We start from the raw sequence: 24874 nt of genomic DNA, 5'->3' as shown, positions 1-24874 counted from the left end.
TATCATTAAAAAGTAAAAAAAACACAACAACAACAAAAAAAAAAAACAAAAAAAAACAAAATTGTTTGTGAGGTTAGAGAGAAAAGGGAACACTTATACACTGCTGATGGGAATGTAAGTTCAACCACTGTGGAAAGCAGTTTGGAGATTTCTCAAAGAACTTAAAACAGAACTACCATTTGATTCAGTAATCACATTACTGGGTATATGAAGGGATATAAATTGTTCCATCATAAAGACATATGCACATTATGTTCATCACAGAACTTTTCACAATAGCAAAGACATGGAATCAACCTACATGCCTGTCAACAGTGGAATGGATAAAGAAAATGTGGCACAAAAACACCATGGAATATTACACAACCATAAAAAGAATGAAATCATGGCCGGGTGCAGTGGCTCATGCCTGTAATCCCAGCAGTTTGGGAGGCCAAGGCAGATGAATTACCTGAGGTCAGGAGTTTGAGACCAGCCTGGCCAACATGATGAAACCCTGTCTCTACTAAAAATACAAAAATTAGCTGGGCATGGTGGCACACGCCTGTAATCCCAGCTACTCGGGAGGCTGAAGCAGAAGAATTGCTTGAGCCTGGGAGATGGAGGTTGCAGTGAGCCGAGATCATGCCACTGCACTCCAATCTGACTGACAGAGCGAGACTCTGTCTCAAACAAACAACAACAACAACAACAACAACAAAAACAGAATGAAATCATGTCCTTTGCTGCAACATGGATGCAGCTGGAGGCCATTATCTTAAGTGAATCACTACCTGGGTGATGAAATCATTTGTTCACCAAACCACAGCAACAAGCAATTTGCCCATGTAACAAACCTTCCTATGTACCCCCAAGCCTAAAATAAAAGTTGGAAAAAAATAGTCTACAAAAAAGTTTGGGTAGCTTTCCATGTTTTCCCATATTCTAACATAACTGATTTAGCATTAAAATTAGCTTTTTCATAAAAGTTTGCAACTGTTAAAGGATAGTTTTCAGAAAAAGAAAATCACGGCTCTCATACAGATATATAAATGAACATGTTCCTTTATTATATTCATTAATCAGTGAGGGAATCAGGCAGATGTTATTTTTAAAATTTTTTTTTTAAAAAACCCATAATACTGTGTGTTAGTCTGTTAGCATCACTATATAGGAATGTCTAAGGCTGGGTAATTTATAAAGAAAAGAGGTTTGTTCTGGCTTGTGGTTCTGCAGGCTGTACAGGAAGCATGGTGCTGGTATCTGCTTCTAGTATCTAACCTCAGGAGGCTTATAGTCATGGCAAAAAGTGAATGAGGAGCCAGCATATCACATGGTGAGAGACAAAGCAAGAGAGAAGGGGAGGTTCCAGACTCCTTTGAACAACCAGATCTCACGTGAGCTGAGCGAACACTCACTCATCACCAGGGGGATAACACCAAGCCATTCACGAAGGATCTGCCCCTATGATCCAACATCTCCCACCAGGTTGGGGATTACCTTTCAAAATATTAGAAGAGATAAACATCCAAACTATACCATACAGGAAGTCCTTGCCAGAGCAATTAGGCAAGAGAAACAAATAAAAGGCATCCAAATTGAAAAGGAGGAAGTCAAATTCGTCCCTGTTTGCAGATGACATGCTCTTACAAATGCAAAAACCTGAAGAATCCACCAAAAAACTCTTAGAACTGATAAACAAATTAAGTAAAGTTGCAGGATACAAAATCAACATGCAAAAATCAGTAGCATTTCTATACAACAATAACTACCTGAAAAAGAAATCAAGTAAGCAATCTCATTTACAATAACTACAAAAAATAATACCTAGGAATAAATTTAACCAGAGATTAAAGATCTCTACAATAAAAACTATAAAAAATTGATGAAATAAATTGAAGACAACACAAACCAATGGAAAGACATCGTATGTTCATGGAATGAAAGAATAAATATTTTTAAAATGACAATATAACCAAAGAATCTGAGAGCTCAATGCAATTCCTATCAAAATACCAATGACATTCTTCAGAGAAATTTTAAAATCCTAAAATTCATATGGAAGTACAAAAAATACTCCAAATAGCCAAAGCAATTCTGAGCCAAGAAAAACAAAAACAAAATAAAAACAAACAAACAACAACAAAAAAAACAAGAACAAAGCTTGGGGTATTACACTACCTGACTTCAAAATATACTACAAATCTATAGTAACCACAAAATCATGATACTGGCATAAAAACAGACACATATATCAGTGGAATAGAATAGAGAACCCAGAAATAATTCCATATGTTTATAGCCAACTGTTTTATGACAAGGCACGAAGAACATATATTGGGGACAAGATAGTATCTTCTATAAATGGTCCTGGAAAAAACTGCATATTCCTATGCAGAATAAACTTAGACTCCTATCCCTCACCTTACACAAATATTGCATAATCTGACTTACAGATGAAATCCAGGCTCACAAAAGCAGATAGCAGAATGGTGGTTGCCAGGGGATAGGGGAAGGAGGAAATGGGGAGTTGTTGGTCAGATGGTATCAAGTATCAGTTACACAAGATGAATACGTTCTGAAGATCTGACGTATAGCATAATACATACAATACTGTATTGTAATGATACTTGCTAAGAGGGTAGATCTTATGTTTGTAATACACACACAAAGAAAGAAAATGGTAACTGTGAGGTGGTGGGTATGTTAGCTTAATTGTGGTAATAATTTCACAGTATATAGACAAATCAAAACATCAACTTGCACACCTTACATATACACAATTTTTGTCAATTATACCAGATAAGGATTGGAAAAACACTTCTAGGGAGGAAGCAATAATAATGACAAGGAGGGCGGGTAGAAGAGGGAATAGAAGCTGGGCTGAAGGTGGAAGGAATGAGAAAAGGCATAAAAGACATACTGAAAAATGATGGCAAGCTACTAACGTTTTAAGCAAGACAATGGCAATATGGGTCAGCTGGGAGACAGCTGACATTTAACTAAAACACTGCATTAGTAGATGTATCAAAAACCTTAGAAATGTATATGCCCTGAGTTCACATCTAACAAAATTATGGAAACAAACAGCTTTGTGGCAGATTACAGGTTGTTTTTATTGTCTTGTTGTTTTCTTTGTGTTTTGGTGCTTTTTTGTACTTCCCAAATTCTTCACAATAAACCTATATTACATTTATAATCAGGGAAAAAAAAATGCCATTTGAAAAGGGTAAAGTAAAACACTAGAGTTTAATTGTTGTTACTCTAAGTGTGATGGCTTACTAGAAATGCAGAGTCTTGCTCCCCTACCCCACCCCACCAAGACCCAGGGGATCAGAATATGCAGGATAATAATCCACCAGTGGTCCCTATGAAAATCTACAGTCTGAGAGGCACTGCTGTAGCTCCTCCTGATCCCATACCCACAAAAGTAGATGATGCACCTACCAGACTCTGCTCTAAAGTCCCTAGGTGAAGACATGTTGTTCCCATCCCCTAAATGAGACTGGTAAAAGCTTCTTCAGAAAAGGAGCCTTAGTGTCCTGTGAGTCAGGCCAAAGGTCTAATTAGTATCCTGGGGGCCAGCAAACAATTTTTCTTCACCTGGTAAAACACACAAAGCCAAAGATTTTTCTGTTAGACAACTGGAGCTGTCACAGCTTTGACATATTATTACTCATCAATTCAAAATATTTAAAACAGTGCAATTTTAATTAAAGACAAAATAAATTTCATTTGAAATTTTATCAAATAATTTCAGGATATTCCTTGAGAACTGGAGATACGCTTATTTATTCAAATACCAGAGCTTAAATATGCTATACCTTGCATTCCACAAATAAATATGTGAATGGCCCCTCCACTCCAATGATGGATCTCTTTATATAAACACACACAGACACACACACACACACACACACACAAATTCAATCAATGTCACTCAATGGAAACTCAATTATTTAAATGCCACACCTAGGCTAAATTAGGTGCTGGGAATTCAGTACTGAATAAATAAGAATTAATTACAGAGCCCGTCTTCAAGAAGTTCTTGTTCGTTCAATCTATAAAAAGTTCTCACACAGAATAAATATTTTTTCTTTTCTAATTCTTGCTATAAGGGGCCTGTAAGGCCATGTTGCATTGCTCCCATTGGTTAAAACCAAGAAGACTTTTTGTCTGAAGACCTTTCCATTAACTATCTGCAAATAAAATGGTATTATTGTAATCTGAATCTAAAGTTAATGTGTGAAACAGATTTATTTTAAAAACTTTGAGATATAGGTGTTAAAAAATTATTTAAGGCTAGGTGTGGTGGCTCATGCCTACAATCCTAGCACTTTGGGAGGCCGAGGCAGGAGGATCGCTTGAGCTCAGGAATTTGAGACCAGCTGGGGCAACTGGGTGAAACCCTGTCTCTACAAAAATTAGATGGGCGTGGTGGCACACACCTGTGGTCCTAGCTACTTGAAAAGCTGAGGTAGGAGAATGGCTTGAGCCTGGGAGGAGGATACAGTGAGCCGAGATCATGCCACTGCAGTCCAGCCTGGGCAACAGAGCCAGACCCTGTGGCAAAAAAAAAAAATTAAATTAAATTAAATTAAAATGTGAAAGTAAGGCAAAAAGATAAGTGGAATGTCACTTCAATGTCATAAAATAATGACAGGCCATCCCAAAGATTACTTATGTGGGGAAATTGTACTAATTTATTCAGTTCATTGTTTACTACTGATTAAAAGTCCTAGACTTAATGCAATTACAAGGTAACCTATAGATTTTTGTCCAGCAGTGATACAAATAATTTCTGTCTGATAAGGTAACACTAAAGATTATAATTTATTTCTGTCTGGCATTAACCAGGTTTTCTTAATCTAATCTAGCATTCTTACTCTAACATTGGTTCAAAACGCCAGTGAAAGACCTAGATCCTCAAACTGTTCTTTGAACTATTTTTGCCATCTTCCTGGTTTCTTCACTAATTAATACACTGAGTAAAATGTTTAACCTAGTTTCATTTCAAATTTGTATGAGTCACATTTTTAATTTTTAAAAAAACTCTACTTTGACAAGGGGAAGAATATCTTTTTTAAATTGGAGGAGGGCTAGGCACAGTGGCTCACACCCATAATACCAGCACTTTGGGAGGCCGAAGTGGGAAGATCACTTGAGCTCAAGAGTTCGAGGCCAGCCTGAGCAACCCAGTGAGACCTCATCTCTACCAAAAATTAAAAAAAAGAAAAAGATAGCCAGGTGTGGTGGCACTCACCCAGCTACTTGGGTGGCTAAGCAGTGGATCCTCAAGAGGATCACTTGAGCCTGCGAGATGGAGGCTGCAATAAGCTATCATTGTGCCACTGTACTCCAGCCTTCACAACAGAGCAAGACTCTGTCTCAATTAAAAACAAAAACAAAAGGATGGCAGTGGTCTCGTGACTGGTAGTGAGGTAATAGATTTCAGTGAGGAGCCTTCCCTGGAAGCAGACATGAGATCTTAAGGACCTCAGAATCAACTAAGAACCTCCAAGAATGACACCTAAGCTTCTGCCTATCAACTATGTTATTGAAAAGATACAAAATAGTCAATTTTAATTAAAGACAAAATAAATTTTGTTTCAAATTTTATCAAGTAATTTCAAGACACCCCTTGATAACTGGAGACACTCTTACTAATTCAAATACTAGGGTTTAAACATGCTATACCTTGCATTCCACAAATAAATATGTGAATGGTCCTTTACCCCAATGACTTATCCTCTTTATATAAATACACACACATATTAGTAAGACCTCTCTAGTGCACAGATGAATAGACTAAAATTCATATCAAACCATACCAACAGTCAGTTGTTCAAACTTTCCATCAGAACAGCTTTGATCATCTGCATGCCTAATCCTAGTATTTTAATAAACAACAGTGCAGTGAGTCACAGATAACCCTACAGAAACACAAGAATTAAACTGGATAAATTTCCCTTTCCTGACATGTTTTCTAGTATATCTTAAAATAGGCAAAACAAAGCAATATTAAAATGATTAACATTTAATTCAATTTTGAGTTGCAGCTACTGTAGTAAATCAGTAATAAGATCATACAAGTCAACATCAACACATGTGTACTGAAATTTTAGGTAGCCTAGAAAAGTAAACTATATGATAAAAAAAAATCTTCATTTGCAGAAGAAAACTTTTCAGAAAATATAGTGCAAGCTTTTACCATATTTCCCACCTCCCCTCAAGCTTGGCTAAGTAAGCCCCTGTGCAAGCGCTTCCCCTATAAGCTCCATGTTTTATAATGATTTCTGGACTCATCTCCTCGGGTTGGACCATAAGCATCTTGAGGACAGAAACTGTAACATTTTCACTTTTGAATCTCCAGCCACTAGACTAACACATTGGAGACATGGCAAGAAATGTTTGAGGTACTAATTAGTTAACTCCATAAAGAATGTGTACGTATCACCAGGTAACTAATCTGCATGTCCACATTAAGAACTCTGAGAAGTCACAAAGGTATCACTTGAGTGATAGGCACTCGGTCCCTGAGGGAAAGATTGTGAAAGATATTGAGGGACCAGTGGCCAGGTCCACAAGATAAAGGTTTCCCTCCAACTCCTGGGGAAGGTGTAATAGTACAGAAAATAGAGAATTAGCCCTGATAAAAGGGAAATCCTTAAAAAAAGATTACTTATTCTGTGATAGAGCACTGAGGATAGAGGAAGAAAAGCTCCAATATGAAACAAAGCGATCCCATCTAATCATAAAAAAAAGAAAAACTACAAGTGTTTGGTTTGCTCAGGAAACAAAAGCAAAACACCTTTCCTCAGGTGGCAGGGTAAAATAACTGGAGAGTCACTGAATACTGTACATATTCTCAAATTCTCAGCTGGGACACTATTTTCAGTCTATCTCAAACTTTCTCAAAACTGAAGCAGGTGCTAACAAAGATTATTTCTTCACAGTGGACTTTGGGTTGGGTGCAAGATGCCAAAATACACAATGTAAAATGACATGCTCAGCACCAGGGCTGGGGTTACTTCTAATTCTTGTGAAAGTTCTATCATACACTACTCCCTGAGACCTATACTAGCCTGAAGAGAAGGGAATGAAAGAAGTCTCAACCTGTAGGCACCCCAGGGATAAGAGTTCCTTCCTCTGAAATCTGTATTTCCTGTGACTAAATTCTCAGTACAAGCTCTTAGACTACTAGTAATTATTTGGCATGTTTTATGTCTTTTAATAATGGTTCTTAGTTTTTTATAAGGAATGGTGTTACTGCTTTTTCTGATTATAAACATAACCATTAAGAAATGTCATTCCATGGTTTCTTAATCAATCATTCCCTGTAGTATGTGAGTGTGAGGGCTGGGGGCTCAGAGGGAAGCAGGGAGAAGTGAAGTGCTAAAGTGCTACCTCCAGAGCCACCGACAGTTCTGCCCAATGCAGTCAGGCAAAACAAGAAAAATAAAATAAAAGGATTCATATTGGGAAGGAAGAAATAAAACCGTCTTTACTTGCAAGGTTAAAAGCTTTATACGTAATTATACCTCAATAAGGTTGATTTTTAAAAAGCCACAAAAAGATAATGTACTTCAATTAAAATAAAATATAGAAACACTTGTATAAAGATAATATCATTATTAATGCAAGTTTAAACATTAAAAAATAGTTGCTACCCACCCATCATAGACATGAGAACAAACTGTCACCGTCTGTGTTAGCAGCAAGCTCATTAAGGATTACTGTGAGCATCCATTGGAACAATGGAAGACTTAAGGTTTCAAAGGCACTGGAACCCTATGTCAACAATGCTTCACCCTTGAAACCCAGGGACTGATGATACAGTTGCCACGAGCTACATTCTGAGCAAATACTTTATCAATTATTAGAATGGTTCAAGTAAAAGTAATGAATGACTTAAGACATCTTTCCAAAATGACTCTGTTACCTGGATGCCTCTGCTATTAAGGTGCAAGGCAAACAACCTTCTACTGTTTGTTTCATTCACCATATAAATTGCTTTGGCATATTCCCTCCAACCTCCTGAAGCTCAGGTCCATCTGTTTGTCCATCTGTCTGTTTAAACTTCTTTTCTTCCCTCCTGCCTACATTCCTCTCCCTCTCTTTTGGAAGTGTATCAGTAATTACAAGAGGGTGCTTTATTTCAAAAGACACAATTCTTGTACCTCCAATCACTGTTGCCAAGCAAAAGAGTTCACTGTTCAAAGTGTTAGAAGCCAATACTACGGCACTGGGTTTTTGAGAAAAGACTTTTTTGTAGGTCAACCAACAAGGAGAGAGGAGTCTAGCTCAAATCTGTCTTCCTGTACTGTTTTTAAGGCAGTATTTTTGTTAGAAAATGTTTAGAGAGAGAATTTGGGGATAGTAGGAGATTGGCAGAAGGAAAGGGGGGACTGAAAAGGCTTTGGGCAAGTGCAGTTATCTCTTCATGTTATCTCATGGGTCACATATGTAAATTCAGGGGGAGTTAGTACGAAACGCAGTGGAAATTTGGGCTGTGGCATCAGCAAGCTCATTCTGTGTAGACTCTAGTTTGCTGTACTGGTTCCAACTGATTTCAGCCAGTTTTGTTATCTTAAAAGCAGAGAGAATTTCAGTGTTTCAGAAAGTTGTTTTTGTTTTTTATTTTTATCAACCAATCCTATAAATTCAAGAATTTCTCTTTGCCACTGGTTAACTCTTTGGGGCACGGTTTCATTCGTGGACCTTGGCTTCCATACTCCAAAGAACTACTTATTTACTGGGTGCAGCTGAACCATTTCCATAACTGAGATCATGTAAGTCAGGAATGTATACACATTACATATGTGTGCAGACAAAAATTCATGACTTCACCTACCAGGTCCAAGACGAGTCTCCTTAGGAATGCCTGCATACAAGCCTGGCCCTTGGCTGGTGTCTGGAAACTTGGCTGGTAAAATCAGTGTCTACACTAATATAAATTTTTTTCTAAATGAGAAAAGTAGCTCATTTCTCCTAAAACATCTGCTTTCCTTCTAGGTATCTGGAATTTCAGTGACTGCTATTAGTCGCACTGACAGTCTGTGCTCATGACTAACCCTTGATAAAGACCCTAAACTCTTAAGCTCAGATAAGCTTCCCTGAGAGACAGCACTTCACACAAGTTTCCATACCTTGTTATTCAGAAAATTAATGCATCCTATGTGACTCCACAAGGAGAATACTCTGGGGAGCTTGTATCTGATTTCCTTTCGTTGATTTTGCTTTGTACCTTTTCAGTCTACCATATCTTAGCCAGGAATGTGACTACCTGCTGAACCCTATGAATCCTTCTATCCAATCGCTGAACCTGGGAGTAGTCTTAGAGAGCTCTGACAAAGGCTAGCATGGGAAAATACGTTGTCATCCTCATTAACAGACCCTTCTTAGTTACATCTCACTTTCTAAGTTCCTGCCTTCCACTTCCTAGGAGAGAAAAAACTACACAGCATTACCTGAATATCATCCCAGGGTAATCACAGAACAGCCATCTCTGCAAAAGAAGGAAAAACGAACTGTGTAATATTGCAATATTTTTAACTGCAAATAATTTTGCATACAAGGCTTACCTACATCTGACCATATTTGCACTAAATTTATTTAAAGTAACAAGCTAATATGTTCTTAATATAAAAATATATGTGTCCAACAAAATTTAATTTGTTCTGCTATCATGAAAAGAGGAATTCCAGACTAATGTCTCATAATGTGCAGTCAATGGGCTTATATAAGTAAGGACTAAAATTACAGCTCAATAAAAGATCATCAAACCAGAGAAAACTCCAAGTAAAATTATAATACACAGTTGTCCCTCCCACCTGAGACTCACCTGAGACTCATACTTTCCTTCCAACATGCCTGTTCTGCCTATTCCCTCAAGACTCAGACTTCAAATGAGTTCCCATTAAGTAGATAAGAACAGTTTCGCAACGGATTCCAGAAAAAACAATATGCCACCTAAAGGACAAGGAAGGCATCTGCACTAAGAAAATGAAAAGAAGTCAGAGAGAGAACTTCCTGACTTACTCAGATTATATCCATGGGCCCACATATGCCTAAAGGCCAACCTTGTCCTTAATCTTTAGTCACTTAATCTAGAAAAGATTTAGAAAAGGGCTATGGGCAATATGGATCTTTAGCAGGTACAAAATTTTTTAAGTCCATAAACTTTCTCCTTAAAACACTGAAGACCATTAGTGATGGTTATAATATTCTTGTCTGAACTGAGAGCTATAGTCAGGCTCCTTTTAGAAGCCCTGCCACGAACAGAGAAAAAAGAAAAGGCATGTTCCTGCTCCTCTATCCTCTGTAGACATCTTCTCCATGATAAGTTAATAATGAGAAGAGAAAACCAACCTTCTAGCCCTCTCATCATTTAATGGTTTGGACCCTGAGTTTCTGCAGCCTGGAAAAAAAAAAAAAGAGGAAGCAGCAGCAGCAGCAGCAAGTTCTCCTCATTTGAAATTCTTCCCTCTCCTAGCTCACCTTCCCCACCTTCTCACTCCTTTGTGGTCCTCACAGTCAGATATGAAGTAATAGGTGGAAAATACTTCCCTGTGATAAGGCAGTGATGCCTGAACCACCCACTTCTGGTAATAAAGCTGTTCCTAAAGAATAGCAAATGGTACTCATGTTTTGGGGGACTCTATGCTACTTAGAAGTGAGTGGCTAAAGTTGCACAGTGACTAATTCAAGAACAAACAGAAGAAAAGGACAAACAGAAAAATAAACAGAAAGTGGCATGCCCTTAGCCTCAATCAGGTAGTTCTAAGAAAGTGATTAGGATGGTTCGGAGACCACCAGCCCCATACCTTATCCAGTCACCAAACAACCCAGGCTGGGGTATGGTTGCCTGGCAACCACACCTTCCACTTACTGAGTATGTCACAAATATGTCTTTCAGGTGTGTGATCTCTTGACTGTGAAAAGTAAAACGCTAAATCAATTCAGCAGGCTTTGAGTGTCTACAATGTGCTAGTCACTGTATCAGAGATGTGGATCCAGGGATGATGCAATAACTTCTGCCTCCAAGGAGCTCACAGTTTAATGGACATCTGGCAAAGTACTCACTGATTCTTGACAATTCATATAATCATATCAATAGATGCAAAAAAGCATTTGACAAAATCCAAATTCCATCCTTGATTTAAAAAACGATTCTTAGAAAACTAGGACTAGAGGCAAACTTTCTCAACTTGATAAAAAAATATCTACAAAAAAAATCTACAGGAAGAAACTAGAGGCTTTCCTCTAAGATAGGTAACAAGGTAAGGATGTTCTTTTTCACCACTCCTATTCAACATCATATACAACTTCTGACTAATTCAATAAGAAAAGGCATACAGTTGGAAAGGAAAAAATAAAACTGCCTTACTTCTCAGATGACATGAATGTCTATATAAAATATCTCAAAGAATAAATAAAAACAATTAGCCACTTAATCTATAAAATAAAAGATTTAGAAAAGGGCTATGGGCAATATGGATCTTTTGCAGATACAAAATTATTTAAGTCCATAAACTTTCTCCTTAAAACACCGACGATCTGGAACTTAGCTGGGCGCAGTGGCTCACACCTGTAATCCCAGCACCTTGGGAGGCCGAGGCATGCAGATCACTTGAGGTCAGGAGTTTGAGACCAGCCTGACCAAGACGGTGAAGCGCTATCTCTACTAAAACTACAAAAAATTAGCTGGGCATGGTGCTGTGCGCCTATAATCTCAGCTACTCGAGAGGCTGAGGCAGGAGATTCTCTTGAACCCGGGAGGCAGAGGTTGCAGTGACCTGAGATCGCACCACTGCACTCCAGCCTGGGCAACAGAACGAGACTCCATCTCGAAATAAATTAATAAATAAAAGCTCCTGGAACTTAATAAGCAATTATAGCAAGGCTGCAGAATACAAAGTTAATATGCAAAAGTCAATTCCTTTTCTATAAACCAGCAATTAACAATTGGAATTGGAAATTTAAAACACAATATCATTTACATTAGCTGCTCCCCAAAACTGAAATATATAGGTATAAATATAACAAAATATATACAGGATCTATATGAGAAACTCTACCAAACTTTGACAAAGGAAAGCAAATATCTAAACAAATAGAGAGATATTTCATGTTCATGGATAGAAACACTCAATATTTTTAAGACCTCAATTCTTCTCAATATGGTTTATAAAGCCAATGTAATTCCAACAAAAATACCAGCAAATTGTTTCATGGATATCAACAAATTCATTCTGAAGTCTATATGAAAAGGCAGAAAACCCAAAATAATCAACAAAATACTAAAGAAGAACAAAGTTGGAAGACAGATAATACAAGATTTCAAGACTTACTATAAAGCTACAATAATCAAGACCACAAGGTACTGTTGAAAGAATAGACAAATAGATCAATGGAACACAATAGAATATCCATATAAATATATCCACACAAATGTAGTCAACTGATCTTTAGTAAAGAAGCAAAGAAAACTCAATGAAGAAAGAATATTCTTTTTCAACAAATGATAATGGAACAGACCTTACACCTTTCACAAAAAAAAACTCAAAATGAATCACAGACCTAAATGTAAAACACAAAAACTCTCAAAATTCTAGAAGATAACTGTATTGGTGCCCAAGGGCTGCTGTAACACGGTACCACAAATTGGGTGGCTTAAAAGAAGGGAAAACAAATCTGGAAATTAGAAGCCTTAAATCAAGGTGTCAGCAGGGCTGCACTCTATCCGAAGGCTCTAGGGGAGTATACTTCCTTGTCTCTTCCTGTCTTTTGGTGATTGCCAGAAATCCTTGGACAGCATGATTCAACTGTCTCACACAGTTTAAACCACAACAGTCTTCTCTCCAATCCCCCAAAAGTCATATCCTTACTGTGTGCAAAATACATTCACCCCATTTCAACATCTCCAGGAGACTTGACCCATTCCAGCATCAACTCTTAAGTCAAAATCGCCTCCAAATATCAACTGTAATGTCCCAAATCTCATCTCCTAAATCATCTAAATCAAGTATGTGTGAGATCCTGGGTATGGTCCATCCTGAGGCAAAATTTCTCTCCTATAGACACTGAAATCCACAAAACAAGTTATCTGCTTCCAAAATACAACAGGCATAGGACAGACAGTCCCCTTCCAAAATGGAGAAACTGGAAAGAAAAAATGGGTCACAGGTCTCAAACAAGTCCAAAACATGGCAGGGAAATTTTCGTTAGGTTTCCAGGGCCTGAGAGGGCTGTCTGGATCCATGAGTCACACATGTAATCTTTTCAGTGAATGGTTGTTCAGCCACACCCTTAGTCCTGTTTTGGGAGTACGTTTCCTGGATTGGTTGAGAACTTTCAGACCCATCAAGTGCTGGTTCCTTTGCTTAACAATTCCTTCCTCAAGTTATCTCTTTCCTTTTGCATTTCACTATAAGCAGCAAGGAGAAACCATGGCCCCATCTTTCCCGCTTTACTTAGAAATCTCCTCAGCTCATTGCCTACAAGTTCTGCTTTCCACCCACAGGTAAAACACAGTTTAGCCAAATTTCTGCCACTCTGTAATAAGGATCACTTTTCCTCCAGTGTCTGATAATGTATTCACCACTTCCTTTTTAAGGCCTCACAAGAAGCACCTTTAAAGTTCACATTTCTAGTAACATTCTGTTCATGACAATATATGTATTCTCTAACATGCAAAGAATCTATGAGAGATGCTTTTTCTAAAATTCCCCTCTCTACTGAGCCTTCACCAGAATCACCTTTAATATCTGTATTTCTATCAATAGTCTTTTCAAAGCAGTCTAGGCTTTTTATATTATGCACCTAAAAATTATTCCAGTCTATACACAATTCCAAAGCCACTTCCATGATTTTTAGGTACTTATTCCAACAGAAAAAGATTTCCTAGTATCAAAATATGTATTCATTTCCTATGGCTGCCATAACAAAGTGTTGCAAATTGGATGGCTTAGAAACGCAGAAATGTATTCTCTCACAGTTCTGGGGGCAGAAGTCTGAGGGTGGCAGCAAGGCCATGCCCTCTCTTAGGCCCCAGGGAAGGATGTTTCCTTGTCTCTTCCTAACTTTTGGTGGTTTCAGTAATCCTTGATGTTCCCTGGTTATAGACATCCCACTCCAATTTCAGCCTCTGCTGTTACATGAATTTCTCCCTCTGTCTGTGTCCAAATTTCCCTTGTTTTACAGGGACACCAGTCATTGCATTAGGACCACAGCTGAACTTGTTTAACATCTGCAAAGATCCTATTTCTAAGTAAAGTTGGACTCACAGGTATCTGGGGTTAGGACTTCAAAATATTCTCTTGGGATATAAAATTCAACCACACAACAATAATAAAAGAGAAAATCTACATGACCTTGGTTTTGGCAATGAGATTTTAAATACAACACCAAAAGGATAACCCAGGAAACAAAGTTGATAAGTTGGACTTTATTAAAATTAAAAACTTCTTTTCTGCAAAATACACTGTTAAGAGACTACAAAGACAAGCTACAGACCAGGAGAAAATGTTTGAGAAAGCACATATCTGATAAAAAATTTCTGATAAAAAATAAACAAAGAACTCTTAAAGCTCAACAATGAGAAAACAAACAACATTTAAAAATTGGCAAAATAGGCAAGCCACTGCAAATTCCGTGAAACAGGAGAAAAACTGTGAGTTCCCAAAGTGTAAGAGGGAGAAAACCAACCTCCAAACACACATCCCTACTGGGAATCTGAAAATCCAGATCACAAGAGAATTTAACCTTACCTAGAGATGGAAAGGATTTAGAGAGTCACACAAAATAGGAAAGTAGAAGTAGCAGCAGGAAGTGCCTTGTATGCACTCCCAGTCTCCAGCTCTAGCACAGGGAAGCCATCCCTGACTATATCTCACTGGGACCCTTGAGAGAAGACAACCAGCAGAACTGCAGAAGTGTTGTGGGGTGAAGAAAGCTCCTAGATGAAATTGGTAGTGATTTCGACTGGGCACAAATTTTCTGGGGTGGAGTCTGAGGAAGGAGCAGGAGCTATTGCAGATACAAGCAAGTGCAGGAGTACAAGAACTGCCACCAACAGAGCAGGGGCAAGGTCTGGGCGGGGCATTGCAGGATATGTGGGCTTGCCAACTACATGGGAGATGAATCAGGCCTCTTGCTACTGGCTATCCCTGACTTCCCTGGCAAACTACATAATACAGTAGAGGCGGCCAAGGTGCCCTATGGAACATAACCCCATTGGCTGGAGAACCAACCCCCAGTCCCCCCAGTGGCCTCAGCAAGCCCCACCCAAGGAGAGTCTGAAACCAGACCTGCCTAACCCTGCTGCCACCTGATGGCATTTCCCTACCTGCCCCGGTAGGAGAACACAAAACATAGAAACTCTGGGGAGCTTTATCCCCTGAACCCTGCCCCCAGCACCCTCTGCTCTGGAGGGTTGTCTTTAATTGTCTATGGAGCATGTATATACTCTTTCCCTATGGTATATAAGCCCTGAGTCGGGGAGTAATGGTGTGAACATCTACCTGTCTTACAAGAACACATTTCTGCCCATAAGTTCCCCCTAAAAATCACCCTCTGCCAATAAACTGGATATGCCTGCCTCATTCTTTGATTTCTCGGCTCCTTCTGTATTTGGAGGTTATTTTGCACATATGGCCCTTTCAAGGAATATCTATCTATATAATGATAAACAATAAGCTATCAAGCTATAATGAGATATGGAGAAAGCTTAAATCAATGTTTCTGAAGAAAAGAGGCCAATTTGAAAGGCTGCATACTATATAATTCCAACTATATGACACTGTAGGAAAAGCAAAGCTTTTGAGACAGCAAAAAGATCAGTGGTTAGCAGGAGTTCAGGGGTTGAGCTGGAATGATGAATAGATGAAGCACAGAAGACTTTTAGGGCAATGAAACTATTTTGTATGATACTATAATTGTGGACACATGACATACATTTGTCAAAACCCATAGAAATGTACAATATAACTAGTGAATCTTAATGTAAACTAGAGACTTCAGTTAATACTAATCTATAGATATTGGCTTATTAACTATAACAAATGTACCAAACAAATGCAATATATTAATAACAGGGAAAACCGTGGGGCTGAGGGGGTATAGGGTAACTTTCTGTACTATATACTCAATTTTTTTATAAATCTAAAACTGTTCTAAAAGTAGTCTATAAAATAAGATTTTTAAGAGCAAAGAGAACAAGAATTTTAAAAGATAACTGTCTAAAGGAAAAATAATGACAATTATATGGTAGAGTTCATAAGATATGTAGACGTAAAATGTATGGCAATCATAACACAAAGTATGGGTGGGAAATAATGGAAGCATACTATTGTACGGTATATGTATTATACTATATGTGAAATGATATATTATTTGAAGGTAGACTGTGACAAACTTACATAGCCTAGAGTAACCACTAAAAAAAAGAATAAAAAGAAGGAGAAGAAGCATGGAGGAGAAAAAGCAGAAGCAACATAAGGGCAGAGTGGAGATAAAATGGAGTAAAAAATTCAGTAATTAAAGAAAGCCTCATTTAAGCCAAAAGGGTATGGGAAAAGAAGGGAATAGATTAAAGAACAGGTAAGGCAAGTGCAAACCTGGCAAGATGATAGATTAAGATCTAATCATATCAATAATTATATTAAATGTAAATGGTCTGGCCATCCAAATTAAAAGTCAGGGATTGTCTGACTGGATTAAAAAAGTGAGATCCAATTATATACTGTCTACAAGAAACCCACCTTACAGATGAAGACATTGATAAACTAAAAAAATGGAAAAAAGATAACCCATGTAAACACTAATCAAAAGAAAGGTAGAATGGCCATATTAACATCGACGACATAGACTTTAATAAATGATAAACATTTCCAGAAATAAAAAGGGGCATTACATAATACATAGGAATTCTAAATGTGTGTGTATCCAACAACATAGCTTCCAAAGTGATAAAATAAAAACTGAAATAAAAAAAAAACAGAAAAATCTACAACAACGTTGGAGACAAGCAGACAGATAATAAGGACACAGAAAATCTGAACAACACCATGAAGCAATTTGGCCTAACTTTTATAGGGCATCCCAGCCAACAACAAAATAAGTATTAAAGTGGACATGGAACATTCACAAGGATAGTCCATATTCTGGGCCTAAAAACAAACCATAAAACATTAAACTGAAATACAAAATACGTTTTTAAAAATGGAATTAAAATAGAAATCAACAGAAATAAATCTTTAAAGTTCTCAAATATTTGGAAATTAAACAATATATTTCTAAACAACCCCAATTCAAAGAAGTGACAAAGGAAATTATACAATATTCTGAATTGAATGAAGGTAAAAATACAACATCAAAATTAGTGGATGCAGCTAAAACAGTGCTGATAGAGAAATTTATAGCATTAAATATTTATATTGGGAAACAATAGAGGCCTCAAATGAGTAATCTAAGTTCCTACCTTAAGAAATTAAAAAAGAAATTAAATCCAAGGCAAGCAAAAAGAGGGCAATAATAAAGAGAAAAAAAAATCAATGAAATGGAAAACAAAAAAATAACAGAGAAAAATCAATGAAACCCAAAAGAGGTCTGTGAAAAGATTTTTTAAAAAATTACTAACCTCTAGACCCTCAATGTCCAGTAGAACTTTCTATAATGATGAAAACATTCTATATAGCAGCACCCTCCAATGTGGAAGCCACTTGTGACTACTGATCACTTAAAATGTGGCCAGTGTGACTGAGGAACTCAATTTTTAATGTAATTTTATTGAAATTAATTTACATTTAAATAGACAGATGTGACTAGGGATAACTATTGAACAGTGCAGCTCTAGAATTGACTATTGAAAGAAAGGAAGGGGTGGGAAGGAAAGAGGAAGAGGAAAAGATAAAGGAGGGAGAGAAGGAGGGAGGCAGAGAAGATGAGATACACAAATAACCAAAATCAGAAATTAAATGAAAAAGAGGACTTCACTACAGATCCTAATGTTAGTGCCATTAAAAGGATAATAAGAAAGTATTGCAAACAACTGTATGCCAAAGTCGATAACACAGATGAAAAGAACTAATTCCTTGAAAGACACAAAGTACTAAAGTTCACTCAAAAAGAACTGAGTAGCATATAAAATCTGAACAGCCATATATAGTTTTAAAAACTTGAGTCCATGGTATAAAACTAATACAGGGAAACTCTAGGCCCAGATACCTCTCTGTTGAACTCTACCAAACCTTTAAGGAAGAATAACAATCCTATACAAAATGTTCCAGAAAATAGAAAAGAGAACACTTGAAACTAATTTATGAGACCACCATTAACCTTGATACCAAAATCAAGAATATTACAGACCAATATCTTTATACACCAATATCTCTCATGAATATATATGCAAAAAAACCCTTAACAAAATATTATCAAGTAGAATAGATTTATTTCTCCATTTATTTGGTTTTCTTTCTCTCTTCAATGTGTTATAGTTTTTAGTATTCAAATATTACAGAACATCATTAGATTTATCCCTCAGTTTTTCATGTTTTTGATACTATTGTATTTTTAAGTTTTAATTTCCAATTGTTCATTGCCAGTGCTAAATACAATTGATTTTTGTATATTGGCCTCACATCCTGTGTCTTTGCCAAAGTCATGTTATTTCTAGTTGCTTTTTTGTAGATTCCTCGGGCTCCTACATAAACAATCATGTTGTCTGCAAATAAAGATAATTTTATTTCTCCCTTTTTAATCTGTGTACATTTATATCTTTTCCTTCCTTTATTTCACTGACTAGGACCTCCCTATAATGAACAGAAATTGTGAATGGAACATCCAATGTGGTGCTGGTATAAGAATAGACATATACCTCAGCAGGAAAGAACAGAGAGATTAGGAATAATTCACACATAGCAACAATTGATTTAGGAGGGGAAAGGTGCCAAGATAATATAATGGGGATAGGATAGTGCTTTCAACAAGTGTGTTGGGAAAATGAGACATCCACATACAGAATTATGAACTTCACACCATACTCATATTATGTACAAAAATCAACTCAAAATAGATGACAGACCTAAATGCAAACTCTAAACCTTTAAAACTTCTGGATGAAAGCTTCAGGGAAAACTTTTGTGACACTGGATTACACAAAGATTTCTTAAGACACTAAGCACAAACCACAAAAGAAATAATTGATAACTTGACTTCAAAAAAATCAAAAGCTTCTGCTCTTCAGAAAACAGCATTAAGAAAATGCAAAGTCAAGTCACAGTCTGGGAGAAGATATTTGCAAAACACACATCTGAGAAAGGACTTATATCCTAAATACATAGACCCTTATAACTCAAAAAGAGGACGACCCAATTTTAAACAGTCGAAAGATGTGAACAGATACTTCACCAAAGAAGAAACATAGATGGCAAATAAATATATGAAAAGATGATTAATACAACTGGCCAACATAAAAATGCAAAGGAAAACCATAACGAAATACTGCTACATACCTACTAGAAATGCGAAAATCAAGCACACACACACAATCCAATACAAAGTGATTCTGGTGAGGATGTGGAGCAAATGGAATCTCATGCATTGCTGCTGGGATCTCTACTCATCATCCTGCTTTATTTTTCCCAAAAGCACTTTTTATTACCTTAAAGTTTGCTTACCTATGTAAGTCCATATGTATCTTCTCACATGTTTATTGTCTATCTCCCCCAGTATAAGTACTGTGAGGCTGGCAACTTGGTCTGTCCTGTCATCACTGTGTCATTCTGGCACCAAGAACAGTATCTGGCAATCTTTACATATTTATTAAAAGTGAGGAAGGAGTGGAAAGAAAAGACACTAAGATATCTATAAGTGAATGTATGAAGGCAAGGAACCCAGTCACAGCAGTCTACAGAGGGGCATAAGAGAAAATTAATTTAGACCACCAGGAAGCTGCATGGTGTAATGCATGATTCCCAATTTCAGCTGCACATTAGAACTAGCTGGAGAGCTTTGCAAAATCCCAATTCCAGGCCACACCAGACCAACAAAATCTGAATCTCTGAGAATGGAACACCAGCACTGGTCATTTTTTTTTTTTTTAAACAGTCTCACTCTGTTGCCAGGCTGGAGTGCAGTGGCGCCATCTTGGCTCACTACAACCCCCATCTCCCAGATTCCAGTGATTCTCCTGCCTCAGCCTCCCAAGTAGCTGGAACTACAGGTGCATGCCACCACACCCAGCTAATTTTTGTATTTTTAGTAGAGATGGGGTTTCACCATGCTGGCCAGGATCGTCTTGATCTCTTGATCTCGTGATCTGCCCACCTCGGCCTCCCAAAGTGCTGGGACTACAGGCGTGAGCCACCACACCCAGCCAAGCACTGGTAATTTTAAAGTTCCCCAGGTGATCCCAGTGTGCACTCAAAGTTGAAAATCACTGAGAAAATGGAACCTAGACCTTGGAAATGTACACAACTGAGTGTGCAAGCTACTTAACCTCCCTTAGCCTCAAAATTCTCATCTACAAAATGGGAATTATATATACCTCCCAGAGCTGCTGAAATATTGAGATTCTATACAAAGCCTCAGGAAATGTAAATTCTCATCCCCAGGGGAAACTTGATCAAATCTTCACAGCTTAGGGTAAGAAATGCTAATTCTGTCAGCAATTCACATTTTTCATTATTACCTGATTATTTTATTGAACATTTACATTGGGGAAATTCAGAAATGCTCATTTTTCCAGTTTCCTGGTGGTAAGATGCTGCCTGAAGCTATGTTTAAATTTTCAAGAGTAAATAAACTATGGCGGGAAATCTAGCTGACAATGCCAGTGATTCTCAAACCTAGCTGTACATTAGAATCACCTGAGAAATTTTTTTAAAGAAACACACGAATGTCCAGACCTCACCAGGCCAAATTAAATCAGAATCCCTGGGGTGGCTCCAGAACATCAGTATTTTTTTAAAAAGCTGATAGAAAGGTAATTGTAAAACACAGTCAGGGCTTAAAAGCACTGATTTGTACTAACGATATCCCATGCTAACTGCACATCACGGTCACTAGGGGAGCTCTTAAAAAAGTTGATTGATTCCAGAACCCTACCGAGACTTACTGATTCAGAATCTGTGGAAGTGGAGCCTGTCATTGTGCAAATCTTCATAAAGCTCCCCACTGGTGATTCTGATGCAAACGCACTGAGAACCACTGCTTTGTATCATACATTTACTCTACGTGTTGTATATCCGCAAAGATCATTTAAAACTTTCAGTGGTCTCAAATGCCAAGCCTGCCAGTTACTTTTAATCAGTAACTGACACAATACATCACAGTAACTCCAAAGACTTTACAGATCTTTTCAGAACACTTTTATGTCCAGCTCACTGACCCACATCACCTACCCTATGCTGTGCCAAATACTGGCTATGTAGCCCACTGGTATTTCTAACCAAATTCCTCTAAATGGGCTGCTGATCTGGGAAAAGCAACATGGAATCACATTACTCCCCAAGCCTTATTCCCCTTTGCTAAGTGGTATGTAATGCCAGGATTAATGAAATGAACTCTATTGGTCAAATGAGTCTGAATGAAATCTGAGTTGTTGTCTGCTCCTAGAAGCAAACCGTTATCTATTTGTTTCCCTCAGAAAGATAAACTCAGAGGAAACAGGAGTGATCCCTGAGGTGGGAATAATATAGTGGGCTACAATTTTAAAACTCTGCTTAGACAATAACAGGACACTTGGAATCTTACTTTGATAGATCAAACCAATCAGTATATACAGCACCATGGTGGTACTACCAGGCAGGTGATAATAGTAGCATTTAAACAACCAGGCACTATATTAGGCATATTAAATATATTAACTCATGTGATTCTCAATTGCAATGATAATAGCCCTATCAGGCAGGTACTATTATTATTTCCATTTTGTCAAAAAAGAAACAAAGGCACACAGAAGTTAGATTATTTACCCAAAGTCCCATAGCTACTAAGTGGCAGTTTTCTGAAACCAGGCAATCTGGCTTTGGAGTCCAACATCTTTGGAGTCCACTGCAATGCAGATGAGTGATGGCCAAGCAGTTTAAAAAAAAAAAGTTACTGCCTGCAGTAGAAACTGGAGGTCAGGGTATGGGTACCTTGGGCAAATTACTTAACCTCTTGGAGCCTATTTTTGCATCTGAAAAATCAGGATAATAATTGTACCTGCCTTGTAGAGTTGAGGTGACGATTAAACAAGATTAGGCATGTGATGTGCTTAGAAAAGTGCTTGGCACTTTTAAGAGCTTTCTGTCAGCCATTATTATTATTTGTATTTTAAAACAGCTCAAGTGGTCAGGGAGAAATGAAAATCTATTAAACTGAAAATTTTCCTGCCAATGTTAGATTTGTAGATTCTATAGATTACTAGTACATCAGATCCAATATGAAATGCAATCATAAAAGATTTTCACAAAAACTTAAGGACTGTCACTGTGACAAACCCCAGCCCAAACAGTCCAGGACAATGGCTCTAAAAAGCAAACACCTTCAATTATCAGGCTGTGTACATGTAAACACAACAGGAACCAGACTTCTGAGTAGCTGCAAACTGCAGTTCTCTGTGATGGGAGAACATGCCCCAGAACAGCCTGTCGGGTGGTAATTGCCAGCCCTCCTCAGTCACATATGTATAAACAGAAAAGAAAAACAAAATGAGGGCTCAAATAAAAAGCGTTAACATTCATTAAATGCCTGACACTCTATTAAATGTTTTTCATGCATTACCTTCTTTAATCCTCACAACACCCTTCCAAAGTTGAACATGATACAACCACACTGGTTTGTATCACTTTAAATGCATGACTACACATCTCAAATGGGCCCTGAGCACTGCCTGGGAATCCAATTCTATTTCTCTAGTACGTTCACTTTCACCCTCTCTAGGACTCTGTCACATATCTCTCCTCCAAGTTCCCACACCTTTCCTGTCCCCTGCTGCCCTCCCTCTCAGCTGATGGATGCCTGTACCAATAGACTATTTTCCCACCACCCACTGTATCTGCACCTGTTATCTCAGCTTCCCCTCTAGTTACAACAGAGTAAGTGTCCCTGCTCATTTCAAAACCAACTACTCACCTGCTTAGGGTCTCCTCCTTTCTCAGGTATTCAACAACCACCCTTTACAACGTTCCCCTCTTTCATCTGCAGCAGTTTTTCCTTTCTACGAGTTTAATCACATTGCCATATAAACATTCTGCTTTCTTCTATCTGGAAAAAAAAACTCTACCCAAACTTAAGGCCCCTCTTCGCCATTAAAGTTGTTCTTGTCAAAATGATTAAAATCCTCCTAATTACCAAAGTCATCTTATACAGTAACATTTAACATGGTTGACCACTACCTCCCTCCCTTTTTTGGCTTCGCCTCCTCTTCTTTGTGTACACTATTAAACTAGATGTCTTCACCAGTCCCATGTATTTTAAATACTATGTACAGTATATGATGCCGATTCCAAAGGTTAACTCTAGCTCGACATCCTCCAGGACTTCAGATTTAAATTTCTAAAAAGTACATTTGATATCTCAACCCAAATATCTACTAGATAATTTATGTGTGTATATTTCACTATACTAAAAAAAAACTACCAGGTGACTGATAAATGGAGAGAAGGTGAATAGGTAATGTGAAAAATCAAATGTGCTAAATGTTCATGGCACCTGTAGGTGGTAGGTGGTTAGAGTCCTCTGCAAAATTGTTCCCAGCTATGCTTATGTCTTCTATTGGGAAAAACCTACTAGGCATCTCAAACCTAACACATTCAAAACATAAGTACTGATTCCACAACTTCCAAAAATGAAACCTACCCCATCCTACAGTTTTCCTTGAGTCAAGGCTAGCATATGAGGGCCTTGGCATATGGTGGCCTTGGCTATCGCGTTCATTGATATTCTGAGCTTCTAGAACAGCGTCTGGCACACAGGAGGCGTTCAAAATAGCTGCTGAATGGATTGATGAATTCATGTTCTTTCTTTCTAGGTCCCTCGACCTCCACCGGCTCTTGAGTCATTGGGAAGTTCTGGGCTGTCTTAGCGCCTGATGATGGCTTCTTACCAATCATAATACCACACGGCTGCTCCTCAGGGAGTTGGTGGCCTTCCCCTACCACAGAGCCACAGGGTTCCTGTCCCGGTCCCGTCACGCATAAGCGCCCCAACACGCGTCACAGTGCAGCTGGCATCACACGGCCAGAATCGGGTCCTGCCCTCGGGCTGCAGCGACACTACCTCACAGCTCAGGCCCACAACCCACGCCTTGGGCCCCCTGCACGTCAACGGCATCTTCCTTCCTCACGCCCGCCCTCCCACAGCCCGGCGCGGCGGACTCCCTCACGCCCCCTGCCCTCCTGGCCCCCAGCCACCTTTCCTCACCTGGGCCTGCGGGGCCGCCCCAACTGCCCCGCTGCAACCCCAGCAGCCTCGCCAGTTGGGTCCACGCCGACCCTGCCGGCCTTCGTCGCTATCCAATCCCACCTGCGCCCGCGAGCCTGCGCACTGGAGCTTTGCCCTGCGCCGCGGCCCTGTGCCTGCCAGGCCGGGAGAGACAGAACCTGCCTCTACCGGTCTTCCAAGGCACTGAGAGCCCATCGCCGCGGACGCCGCTGTAAATTCCCTGCGGGCCCTGTGCACCACCCTGTGCGCGTCCCCCTCTCCCAGGCCAGGCTGATAATGCTAACAGCTCTCTGAGCTATGCTCATATCCTGAACCACTGAGGACTGTGTTCTCCAGGAATGCTCGCCTGACCCACACCTGCCCCCTAAGCCCCTAATGAGGCCCCAGAGGGCTGGGGTGGGGGGTCTCTTTGTACTATCAGAGCAGGGCAGATAGTCTATTGCAAAAGGAGTCAGAGCCTGTG

At 38.7% G+C, this 24874-nt stretch overlaps 1 protein-coding gene across 14 annotated transcripts in view; it reads right to left on the bottom strand.

The window, feature by feature from the left end:
* Nucleotides 1–24483, bottom strand: part of PTPN20 (protein tyrosine phosphatase non-receptor type 20) — a 108776-nt gene extending 84293 nt beyond the window's left edge. For 3 of the 14 annotated variants that reach the window (XR_010120517.1, XM_063638058.1, XM_063638051.1), the window contains exons 1-5: nucleotides 23101–23310; nucleotides 10351–10399; nucleotides 9824–9951; nucleotides 9450–9487; nucleotides 3427–3582 (exon numbers count right to left, since the gene is read on the bottom strand). Coding sequence is in view for 10 of the 14 variants with exons in the window: in XM_063638058.1 (XP_063494128.1) it covers nucleotides 3427–3460 (34 nt within the window). In the remaining 4 variants the exon portion in view is untranslated. Of the gene's footprint in view, nucleotides 1–3426; nucleotides 3583–4427; nucleotides 4543–9449; nucleotides 9488–9823; nucleotides 9952–10350; nucleotides 10400–23100; nucleotides 23312–24073; nucleotides 24145–24390 lie in introns of those variants that run through there. The other 11 variants (XR_010120518.1, XM_063638052.1, XM_055275421.2 and 8 more) reach the window with 11 other exon arrangements.
* Between the last annotated feature and the right edge of the window lie 391 nt (nucleotides 24484–24874).

The sequence above is a fragment of the Symphalangus syndactylus genome, chromosome 4 (assembly GCF_028878055.3).
Source record: "Symphalangus syndactylus isolate Jambi chromosome 4, NHGRI_mSymSyn1-v2.1_pri, whole genome shotgun sequence".
NCBI lineage: Eukaryota > Metazoa > Chordata > Mammalia > Primates > Hylobatidae > Symphalangus > Symphalangus syndactylus.
Note: the sequence above shows the minus strand (reverse complement) of the source record. Positions and strands in the feature narration are given on the sequence as shown.